General features: G+C 41.0%; 1 protein-coding gene across 2 annotated transcripts in view; it reads left to right on the top strand.

Annotated features, from left to right (window-relative positions):
• Window positions 1–5,453, top strand: part of PDZRN3 (PDZ domain containing ring finger 3) — a 134,812-nt gene extending 129,359 nt beyond the window's left edge. For both annotated transcript variants that reach the window (XM_051627547.1, XM_051627548.1), the window contains 4 exons: window positions 22–84; window positions 833–934; window positions 2,011–2,127; window positions 3,023–5,453. In XM_051627547.1, the coding sequence (XP_051483507.1) occupies window positions 22–84; window positions 833–934; window positions 2,011–2,127; window positions 3,023–4,573 (1,833 nt within the window). In that variant the 3' untranslated portion in view covers window positions 4,574–5,453. The remainder of the gene's footprint in view (window positions 1–21; window positions 85–832; window positions 935–2,010; window positions 2,128–3,022) is intronic.
• Window positions 5,454–12,276: the final 6,823 nt, after the last annotated feature.

Raw genomic sequence — 12,276 nt, 5'->3', positions numbered from 1 at the left:
ACAGTTCTCCTGTTTTTGTAGATTGATCCCAACAGTATTGCTGCAAAAGACGGTCGACTCCGAGAAGGGGATCGTATTATTCAGGTACGCGTGTAAATGGCTGGAAGTCTGGTAACACGTTATAATCTGCTGTAGTGTCTTTATTTCAGTATATTTACAAATCGTAAAATACAGTCCTGGCCAAGTAGAGCCCTATATTGGCCCTACTCTGCAGTCTAAGCATTTTGACAGCATATGTCATCTGTTTCTAACACAAACCCTGTTCCACTTCCACTTTTAAGCCTCTACTTTAGCTCAAGAAATTATTCATCTTTTCAGAATCTCTCTGGGCAAACCCATTTACTCACAGGGACATTAGTGCTTGTTCAGCAGGCTGAACACCCAGCACTGCGTGCCAGAGCAAGTCTTCTTCTAGGTGCAACAATCCTACACCACAAGGCTTTGGCAGAAGTGCAGATACTAACATGAGTAGAGGTCCAGTTCCCATTGAGCCTGTGGGAGCAGCATCCACAGCCTCACCTGTTCCACACAGGGATGTTCTTGTTCCTTTCCACCCACAAGAGCCAATGTTATGATTCAGCTCCTGCCCAGCGCTCTTTCTCCAGCTTCTGTTCTCGTAACAAGGCCCTGCCCATCACATGCAGAGGTTTGGAACAGCTTCATGTGTCCAGAGCTATACATTTGCCCACCACTTGTCTGAACAACACAGCTGGAGATGTGAACAGGGACTGTGTGCCTGACCCATGCTGGGATCTATCCAACCATGCCCATCTCAGCAGCATTTAAGTGTCCCAATGAAAGGATTTCATTCTGTTGTTCTTTTCTTTTAAAGATCAATGGCATAGAGGTACAGAACCGAGAAGAAGCTGTGGCACTTCTCACCAGTGAAGAAAGCAAGAATATCTCCTTACTTGTCGCAAGACCAGAAATTCAGGTACTGCAGCAACAACAAAAACCCCCTTTTGAGTCTTAAAGAGTTGTTGTTTTGTAGAAAGCAGTTACTATCTTCTGAAGAATTTTAAATCTACCTAAGTCTGAGTAATCAAACCAAAAACTATATTGTGCAGCTTGACTGGACACATATAAGGTCAAAAATAATGGGAAGTCAAATAATATCAGTCACAGTACTTACATATATATTATATTAAAGTTTTATTTACAAGACATTCAGGGATTTATCTATATTGCAATACTATTACAAACATCACTGCAAGGTATTATGGATAATTTCAAGCCATAGCTTTGAAGAACATACTGAATTCTAATTCCTATAGCTATTGACTGTTCATCAAAACACCTATCATTTAGCCCTTTATACACCATCTCTTAATGCAGTTAAGTACTGTCAAGAAGCATCCTCAGCTGAAATAAAAGGTTGAACCAGATCCCTTTGTAGAGCAGGAATTAGAACAACAAAGGTATTGAACATACAGCCATGAGCACCATTGTTTGATCTCTCTCTGCTCCTCCTGCTGTGAGAGCAACCCTTTCCAATGCACCTGAAGACAGGGGGTCAGGTCATGACTGTCTTGTTAGCCTAGATGTTTCTGATTATTCCCTTATGGATAACTGAGGCTGGGAGTAAAAAAGGTCTTGCAGACCCCTCAGCCAGCATTTTTCCCTCTGGCCCTTGATGCTGCCTCACAACTGGTGTGTTCAATCCTTAGGCCCTGGAGAATTTTTATACATCCTAATAAAGTCACAGGCAAACCAAAGCAGCCCCAACTCTTAGAAGTATTCCCATGGATGAGAAGGTTGATTTTGTTTCATACATAAAGGGCAGTTGAAAAAGAAATGCTGCTGGAGATGGAGGCAGCTGAGGGGAGGTAGGACAGTCAATGCCCACACTTAGCACAAGGAGGTTTGTGCTCCTTCCCAGGACACAGCAGCACTATCACAGGAAGCAGTCTCCTAAGATTTCCCAATCCCTTTCCACAAAGAAAGAACATAATTTATGTTGGTCTTTATTCTTTTGATGTTTGGTTTGCTTTTCCCTCCCTTTTCACATAGTTGGATGAAGGATGGATGGATGATGACAGAAATGATTTTCTGGATGACTTGCACATGGACATGTTAGAGGAACAGCACCACCAGGCAATGCAGTTCACTGCCAGCATGCTTCAGCAGGTACTGCCCTTCTTGTGTGTGGGTGTCAAAGCTTCACATCACGCTCAATATTCCAGCAATGAGCTAGACTGAACACACCTAGTGTCTCAAGTGACAATTAAGGCAAAAGGACTATCTGTAAAATTGAGATATTACATGACTACCCACAAACTTCATCTCGGGGACCAAAATGTTTTTACAAATGTTACCTTTTTTATTTTGCCCCTTAAACAACATAATCACAGTTCTTCAAAATCTACCACTCTGGCTCTGGTCAAAGAAGTATGAGCTCAGTGTATGGCAGATAGAGCAAGCAGAGAGCTAACTTTTTAAAATTTCTGATGTCCTGTGCATGCACAGACTGAAAAGAGCCTGCCTCCCAAAACCTTAAAATTTAAATGGAGAACTTGGACAAACGACTGAAATAAGTTTTACGGGAAAAAGTTTTTACGCAGCAAAGTTTATGCAAGTTTACACAGATTTGTATTCCCTGTTGCTCTGCCATGATTAATACAAGTTCAATAATAGTTTTTCAATTTTTTAGATTTTATTTTTCCTAGAGTTTTAGAAAACTCTACATCCTCTATGGGAGCCACATTTTCTGAAGGGACATATTCTCACTTTGGCACTGTGGTAGAACTGGATACTTTTGTGCACCTAGCTGGGAGAAGAATGATTTTGAAAATGTGACTTCTACAACTGTTGCTATATAACTGAAAAGCAGACCTCAGGTTCATCTGAAAAGTACATCCATGTTTTCAGTCACTATTTCTATGAGTTCTTAATATTTTTCCATACAAGCAAAAAGGCAGGAAACGTAACAAGTGACAGATTAAAAAAACTATTTAAAAATAAACAACCCAAAATTTTGTATGCCCTTGCAATAATTTCTCTGTCTTTTGATTTTTGCTGTTAGAAGAAGCATGAGGAGGATGGAGGTACCACAGACACAGCCACTATTCTATCTAACCAGCACGAGAAGGACAGTGGCGTGGGGCGCACAGACGACAGCACTCGCAATGATGAGAGCTCCGAGCAGGAGAACAACGCGGATGATCACACCACCTTCTCCAACACATTAGGAAGCCAGAAGAAGCTGACCTACAGCCACGACACCCTAGGAAGTGGTGATATGCAGTTCAGCAATGAATCGTTTATCTCAGCTGACTGCACAGATGTTGACTTCCTTGGCATCCCCATAGATGAATGCGAGCGATTCCGGGAACTGCTGGAACTGAAGTGCCAGGTGAAGTCTGCCAACCCGTACAGCCTGTATTATCATAGCAGCACGCTGGACATGAGCAAGAGCGACCAAGAAAGTGTTGACAGAGAGCTGGAGATGCTGAACGAGGAGCTGCGTAATATTGAGCTAGAGTGCCTGAATATTGTCAGAGCTCATAAAATGCAGCAGTTGAAAGATCAGTACCGGGAGCCCTGGATGCTCCATAACAGCGGGTTCCGCAACTATAACACGAGCATCGACGTTCGCAGGCACGAGCTCTCTGACATCACGGAGCTCCCAGAGAAGTCAGACAAGGACAGCTCCAGTGCGTACAACACAGGTGAAAGCTGCCGGAGCACACCGCTCACCCTGGAGATCTCCCCCGACAATTCACTGCGCAGAACTGCAGAAGGCATTAACTGTCCAGGCAATGAGGGGGCAGCAGCATATAGTGTCTCCCAAAAGAATGTATTTGCTAGCTCAGAAAGTCATGAATCCAGCACTGGTAAATGCCACGCCTCTGCTAAAGATCCTGACCTTGGCAAGCAGCTGGAAAGCAAGGAGAGAAAAGGCAGTGATGGAAGCAAAAGCCCTACTCATGGTCAAAAATCTTCTGGCTCCTACATCTCCCCGTACCATCACTCTCCATATAAGCACGCTCATATTCCTGCCCACGCGCAGCACTATCAGAGCTACATGCAGCTGATCCAACAGAAATCAGCAGTGGAGTATGCACAGAGCCAAATGAGCCTGGTGAGCATGTGCAAAGACTTTAACTCAAGCCAGAGTGAACCGAGGATGGAGTGGAAAGTCAAGGTGAGAAGCGATGGCACCCGCTACATTACCAAGAGGCCAGTGAGGGACAGGCTGCTGAGAGAACGTGCCATAAAGATTAAGGAGGAGCGCAGTGGTATGACTACCGACGACGATGCCATCAGTGAGATGAAGATGGGCCGTTACTGGAGCAAGGAAGAGCGGAAGCAGCATTTGGTGAAAGCCAAGGAGCAGAGGAGGAGGCGCGAGTTCATGATGCAGAGCAGGTTAGATTGCTTAAAGGAACAGCAAGGTGCAGAAGAAAAGAAAGAGATGAATATCATCGAACTGAGCCACAAAAAAATGATGAAGAAGAGAAATAAAAAAATATTTGACAATTGGATGACAATCCAAGAACTGCTCACCCATGGAACAAAGTCACCGGATGGCACACGGGTGTACAATTCCTTCCTGTCAGTGACTACTGTATAATCACCCTTGCTAAATTATGTACATAAAACACTACCATTGGGGTAGAAATCAATGCCTCGTTCAATGTGGCAAGAGTTTTGTATATAAGATACAGTCATCAAGTTTATAGTTCAAATACTGAACTCTACAACTGTGGGTGCCAGGATCTCCATTATAAAGTGGAGAGGAAGCTTGCCCATCTCCTTCAAAGGCAATATTAGCAGTGCTTTTTGGAATACTGATTGTACTTTTTTACTTGTTACCTTTTACATGAAGTGTTTAAATATCAGAAATATATTAACCATACTTACACAGGTAATTTGCTTAAACTATATTCATATTAAAAGGTACCAAATGCTTTTCTTTACCTAAAAAGATGCAAAAAACCCACAAGAGCAACCACACATACGTACTTTTTGTGAAACCATATTTTGTGATATTATTTTGCTGTTGTTCACTTCTACACAGAGTGCTGTTTATTAATATTTAGCTCAAAGTCTGAACTCAGAATTAGAGTCATTCTCTTGTAATATTTAACATTTATCAAACAGCAGGTTTTAGAGTTATGATCAACATTTAAACATTTTTCTTTTTAAGGTTTCTGAAGAAAGTATATAGGTTTCATCTGAAAAGCCTGAGGCAAAGCACACAATTCTTCAGTTTTAAAGGGTTTAAAAGCATGTTTGCAAATGTTGCAACCTATTGAAGAACCGTGCATGTACAGCTGATTTGTTTATATAAAAGACAGTTTGCAGAATTTGAAAAGCCCATAATAGTAACTGTTTGCTTTATAGATTTGAATGTATTGAATTATAAAAGCAGTTTCATGAAATCATCATTGGCTCCAAACGTTAAAAAGTAAAATGAAGTAAAATAAATTATTGTTTTCTATTTCAAACTATTTTAAAATCTTTTTACTTCCTTCTGGATTCATCACACAGAGTACTCGTTCCTCAAGGGTAGCTCCTGTGCTGCAGAAATTCCTGGCCAGCCCACTGGAGTCAAACCTAATGGGAAAATCTGCATCCTGACTTTGGGGGGAATTTAGTTTGAGGTTTTCTTGAGGGAAGAGGCAAGATTGAAGTAGAAATATGTAGACTCAGTCAAGGCATATCTTCAATTTACAAGGCATTTAAGATGACCTGCAAGTGAGAAAGAAGTAGGACTCCTCCTGTTCTGCTTTGGTTTGTGGTTTCTTAGTGGTATATACAAAATTCTATGTGGGTTGGCATTAAAACCAGACAATATCGAGATTAAAATATATAGATTAAAGCAAATAAATACATAAATTAAAATACATGGTGAAAAAGACAGACTAAATGTCAAAGAGGTATCTTCTTTTCTTCTTATCTATTTCTGATTAAGTATTCAGACATAAATTGGAATGGTCTGGTGGGTGAAGTACAGTCATTATAAATTACTCCCAGATTCTCAATCCCCTTTTCCTTTTCACCTTACCCCCACAAAAAACTTGCTCCCCAACCCTTCTAAATTTTTGTTCTGAACTCTTCCATCATAACTATATGGAGAAAAAAATATTATAAAAGTGAAAAGTTGGAAGGGGAGAGATTAAAAGCTTCTGAGTGCCTATTTTGTCTATTAAAGAAGCAAACACTGTATTCATTTAGGCTTTTTTCCCTTCCCTTTGTGGACTAACACTGAATTATCACTGAACGTATGTCTACCATATTGCACAGTGAAGTCTTTTACATACTCAGAAATTCGTCTCCCCATGTAAATTGTCACTGCCCCTTGAAGTCTGTCACTCAATAAGCCTCTCTAAATTTATCTTCAAACAATATTTTCCTTTGGGAAAAAAATACTAGTCCTACTGCAGTCTATGAAAGATCTTCTAATTTACTCAGGATTTCACCTGACATCCCATCAGCCATTATCATCATGAGTGGTACAGTAGGAAAAAAATACATGATTTTCACAACACACTGCCTTCAACATGAGACATTTGTTATCTCCATCTCAAATCTCCTTTACTCTGAATTCATGTTGTTAATCCCAATCATGGGTGTGAGAGTCATAGTAAAATATTGCCCCTCCTAAAATTCAGGAATTCAGAGCAGAACTGTGATTAATGTGGGATGTCAATCCTTAAACCAGGCATGTAAGACAGCTAAGCCATCTTTAGTCTACCTGGAAATACAAGAGTAAGATTTGAAATGCTTCTAATGAGGCAGAATTGTCATCAAGGTTTTCCTCATAAAAATAGGCTCCTTTGGAATAACTTCACAGGTGATGGTTCCTTCAGGCATAAATTATAGAAATGCTGAGCATTGTATGCACGTGTGTAACAGCAGAAATGTATTTGGGAGTTCAAGTGTGATGTGTAGAAATTACATCAAAGCATCATCAGTATAAAATTTACATTATTTAAAAAGTTGAAATAAAATTATTGGCCAAGAATTATTCTCACACCTTTGAGTTTTTCCTCACTAAACATTTGTTGTCATTTTGGTCAGTTAAAAGTCATGTCTCTCCTTGAGAGTTATGATTTATTAACAGATTGCATCAGTTATCCTGGAAATCTGGGCAGAAGTTCTGCAAACTGCAGATTTTCCTTTTCCTTTCTCAGTTATCACACACTTTTTCATTGCTTTATTGAAGCATCTAATGTCGGAAAAGGAGATTTTGGTTGGTTTATTGCTTGCAACGAGACACTGGGAATTACCATAGCATTACTCCAAACCTGGCCTCATTACAGTGAAATGACTTAGGCTAGAAGGCAGCCTTTGGTGCCCAAGAGGAAATATTTTATCCAACAGCCATTCTAAAAATTGCGTTATAGTCCATACCCCAGTGCTTATAAGATAACTGAATTGTTCTAGTTGCCTACAGGACATCTCATGCAAGAAATCTCCACACAAGAGTGGGGATTGTCTCCTGTCTTCCTGCAGGCTTTCCCTGAAACTCAACACACCCCACCAGCTGCTGCAAAGCCCTGCAGAGCCATCCACACAGCCTGGGAGCAGGGCCCTGTCCCACAGCAAGATGTTGACCCAGCTTCAACCCCACTGAGTCAGTCCCCTGCAGGGATCAGTACTAGGAGGTATGCTTCTTCCACTGGGGAGGCTGATTCCAAGGGTTTTTTGAAGTTCATTTAAACTTGGAAGTAACTAAAGGGAGCATTGCTCACCTGAAAGTACAAATCTTCATTTCCATCCTCTTCCCTTTCCCTTCCTCCTTAGCCACTTCACTGAGTGTAACCACAAGCTTGGGTGAAAACTGATCCCAGAATGATACGTACATGGGGAGAGATCCTAAACACACCAACAGGGAACAAGCAATTGCCAGACAGTCCAAATGGTTTTCCAGAGCCTCTTACAGAGCTGGTGCATAGCTCCCCAGAGGCCCTCATGGAGCTGTTACTCATTCCCGCTGCCCCACATCCCATCTTTTCTTCTGCCATATTAGCAGTATAACAGAGTTCCAGACCAACACATCAGTCTCCATTCTTGAGGCCACATATGCCCCTGCAGTGAACCAGAGATGTAAAGAGGATGCCAAGGATAAAGGCTGGTGCAGAATTTGGCCTGATTCTTTGCAAGGAAAAGTAGTTCTGTGTCAAACTAGGGTCAGTTTCCTTAAATTGCAGAACAACTCCCAGATGCCAGATCTATAAAAATGTAAAGTACTAATTTGCAAATAGGGTTTAAATCAGCGTGGAATCACCCAGTTTAGATGTGCACTGAAATGGGAAAGCCCTGAACCAAACCTAACAGTGTTTTTTTGTAAATTAAAAGAAGAGAACTTGCACATTAGGGATGGCAAATAAAATGAGGTAAGACTACATATTGCCTAGGGACTACTGGTTGGAGAACTAATTAGGATTATAAACCGAAAGTATGTAAATTAACCAAATATAATTATCTGCTAGTGGCCTTTGGAAATAGGTTACAGGATACTTGTTAGCAAAATTGCTCAAATGCCTGGAAGCCATACAAAGCAAGCTATAAGCAATTTAAACTCCTCTTTTTGTTTTATTTTCAATTGTTTTTCAAGCAGACATTGTATAAAGGATTTATTGGAACATAAACTAATTAGAGAGAAAACCCGAAAAACAAAAATAAGTCAGAAATTGTCACAGCAGATGCTGTACCTCCAGTCTAGGCCCATGCTTTTCTTAAATGTAAATTCTTTAATGTTACAAAATAATAGATTCTCCTCAGGTTTTCATCTCAGCAGCTTTATTTCTGTGGGCCTCCAGCCAGCATTAATCTGGAGGAGAGCTGGCTTTCTTGCATGAGTACAGCTTCTCAGCTATGCAGGCTTTATGAAGAGGTGTTCGCTGTTCAAATGCAAACATACAGACTTAATGCCTCTTTTCTCTAAGTGTCTGTCATGACACAAAGTGGTACCAGATTCAGAGGCTTCTGTGGGGAAAGCTTCTCACTCCCAGTTCAAATCATCAGAAACAGAAGACTCGCCAATGGAAAGACCAATAATAATTGGTAGTCAAGACAGTGCTATGTATTATATATTAAAAAAATAAGGGGAGCTTATACATAGAGGTTAGTTTGGATAATTTCATGCTCAGGCATGAGGCTTTAGTACAAGGGTCCACTTGTGTTCTGAAAGACATTCAGCAGTCTCAGAAAATGTGAAAATGGACTATTAACTTACATAGTTATCTTAATTTGTACTAGTGAAGGATATGAAGAAAAGGGCCATCACAGCTTTGCATATCAGAGAAGAAATTTCTTCTCTGCTGCTCATGCATCTCCCACATACCCTCTAATGGTCAGTGCTTAAAAACATCATCCTGCAGCTCTGCCAACATACAGCCACCCCAACCTGTACCTTCTGGGAGATCCATGTCAGACCTCATGTTGCAAAATAATTATGCAACTATTTCTATTGCAGGACTGATGATAAGTCCTCTAATGGCCAGGCTCACATGTTAGCATGCTCTGCTCAGAAGGGTTCTTGTGTCAACCCTCTCAACTGGATCCTACAGCTTCTTTGCAGGAATCCTAAAATGCCCAAGACACTGGAATCATCCTGCTTTCTGTAGCATAAAAGATGTAATTGCCTACTAGGAAAACTAGGTAGAAAACACAAAATCAAAATTAATAGAAAGCTATTTGTCTACTGGATTCAATCTGCCAGTTTTGAATATTTGGAATTAGAGCTTCATCTGAGTTCTGCTACCTTCTTTACTGTATCAACAACATGGATCTAAGACATGACAACAATGCTCTTTACTGCTTAAGTCCAAACTGGGAATGAAGTTTACCAATTCCCTGTGAAAAACTGTCATCTTCTGAGACAAAATGTTTCTTTGAGGAGGTCTAACCAAATCAATTATGAGCAAAAATAATGACCTGGTAACAATGCTCCAATTCAGTTTTAAGTTACAAAAACATAATGCATATATTCTCCCATATCTTCTTCAACCACTTCTATGTACACAAGAGAAATCAAGTTAAAGGAAGCCCAAACAAGCCATATCTATTTCTCCCAGCTGTTGATGTTGGTTGATGTTGGCTTTAGGTCATGTGCTTCTTACACCCTGCTCCCATCTCTCCTCTTTCTGGGAAAAATGAGTCAGCTAAGTCAGGAAGGGACCAGAAAGAATAACCCCCATAGTCTTTCACTTGGGCCTGGGCCCAGCTATGTCTAGGGATCAATTACATGTGCAGGAAGTAACACATGTAATTCACTGAAAAAATCCCAAGTCTGGCTCTGCTTATACGTTTTGATTTTGTGTTTAGTTCTTAAGGACTAAGAAAGGACCTAGTCCATCTCACATAGGATACGATAAGCACATAATATTCCATGTTAAATTATAAATCTGCCTTGCTAGTGGTAGAAAAATCCCCTAAAGATGGGAGATGTCTTTGTTTCCATGGCATAAAAAGATTAAATGGCTTGCTCTGAAACCCAGGTAGGAGATTCTATTATAAAATAACAACCCTACAGAATGACCCTTGCCCAGAAATGAGAGCTCAGAATCAAAATGCCAACAAATCCTAAACTGCAGAAGGGCAAAAGGGCATGATAGCTTGGGTGGCTGGGTCGTGGACCACTCAGTCTGGCCAGGAGAGAACACTTGGTCTGTCCTTTCAGATAAGTTTGCCAGGGAGGAACTTTAAAGGTAATTTCTTTGACAATTCATCCTTTTTATGTTAAGCAACTGCAGTACCATGCAACAGGGAGCCCCATTAATTGAGAATAAGAACTTCTCTGTAAAAGTGAACTTTTGGTGACCTCTCAAAGAAAACACTTTATCATATTGGAGTGTGGGCCTCCCAGGTGTCACAGCGAGGCTCGGACCAGGCGGGATTCCATTGTCCCTGGCAGGAGAGCTAGCTTTGATTTTCAATAATCCATCCTTCGGCTTAGCTGGGCTTTGTTAGCTTAGAATGCCATAAACAAAGGCTCCCCAAAAGGCAAATCCAGCTATAACTGTTTAATAAATGTAAATCAAAAGGCTGCAAAATGAAGGCACCCAAGGTTTGTCAAATTTCTGCTTAGCTCTAGTTAAATGTAAGCACCCAACATGTAGTGGTCCTTAGGGCTTGAGGTGGCAGCCAAAGGGAAAGCATTAAGGTCACATTCAAATAATTTCCATCAGAAACACAACTCAGCTACACCATAAGGTCCAGCAAGTGCAGATGACAAATGTGACAACACAGCCAATTTTACAAACTTATTCCAGAAAAATCTTCTCTGCTCTACTGAATTTTAACTCTCATTCCAAGAACTCCACAGGCTTCTCTCCACAAACTGAACTCAAGGCAGAGGCAAGCCTCTACATGATTGTTTTGGCAATCAACTGATGAGCCTTTTTCAGTATTTCCATTCCAAAAATCCCCAAAAACCATCTCTAGTAGGGAAAGACTGATCCTTGCTATACATACTACCACAAGATTTTCTTCTGTGCCATTGTTTTTTTCAATAAGGCTAGAAGTTTTTGCTTCATTTATTCTTTCCAGAAGACTTTGTTGGCATCTCTCTGTGCATCTGTATTACAGAATAATTGATGCTGGACTGGACCTCTGGAGAGCACCTAGCCCAAATCACCCCTCAAACACAACTTTATCAAGGGTTGCTAAACAACATGTCACAAAGAAGGTGCCACAGAATGCAGCTTTAAGGCAAAACCCAAAGGCACAATGAAGCAGGGCTGAAAAGGGAGTTAGAATTTCAACACAAGGTCTCCACAAGCATTTTCTGACACAAGCACTCCCGTTCTGTCCCAGCCCTGCAAGTCTTTTCATTAAGCTCCCTAAGTGCCAGCTTTCCTACTGCAAACAGTGACAGGGTCTCAGGTTTTAGAAAGGTGACGCGAGTGGCCATTGGCAGGTGTGACAGAGCAGTGCCTGTATTAACAAGGTCCTTTGGGTCTCAGGGCCCTGATAAGCAGCACAGTGGGACAGTCTCTGCCCCTGTCAGTGACCCCAAGCACAGCTGGCTCATGAGGTCAAGGAATGGGAACAAGGCTCCAGCATCACACTGGAAAATTGTACCACAGCCCTGAACATGGTGAGACATGACAAGAGAAGCAGTTGTGCCAGGCTCACACTTGACACACAAGACTTGGTTGACAGTTTGGTATTTATCCTGTTAAAATATCTACACTGGAACCAGCACAAACACCACATACCCATAGGACAGAGAAGGCTACAAGCTTCTTGGATGCTCACAACAGTATTGTTCCTTTGAATTATTCAGGCTGGGAAAAAAGTCACATTATTAAGAAAAAGTAA

Source organism: Apus apus, chromosome 9 (assembly GCF_020740795.1).
Source record: "Apus apus isolate bApuApu2 chromosome 9, bApuApu2.pri.cur, whole genome shotgun sequence".
NCBI classification, from domain to species: Eukaryota; Metazoa; Chordata; class Aves; order Apodiformes; family Apodidae; genus Apus; species Apus apus.
This window is presented reverse-complemented; position numbering and strand designations above follow the sequence as displayed.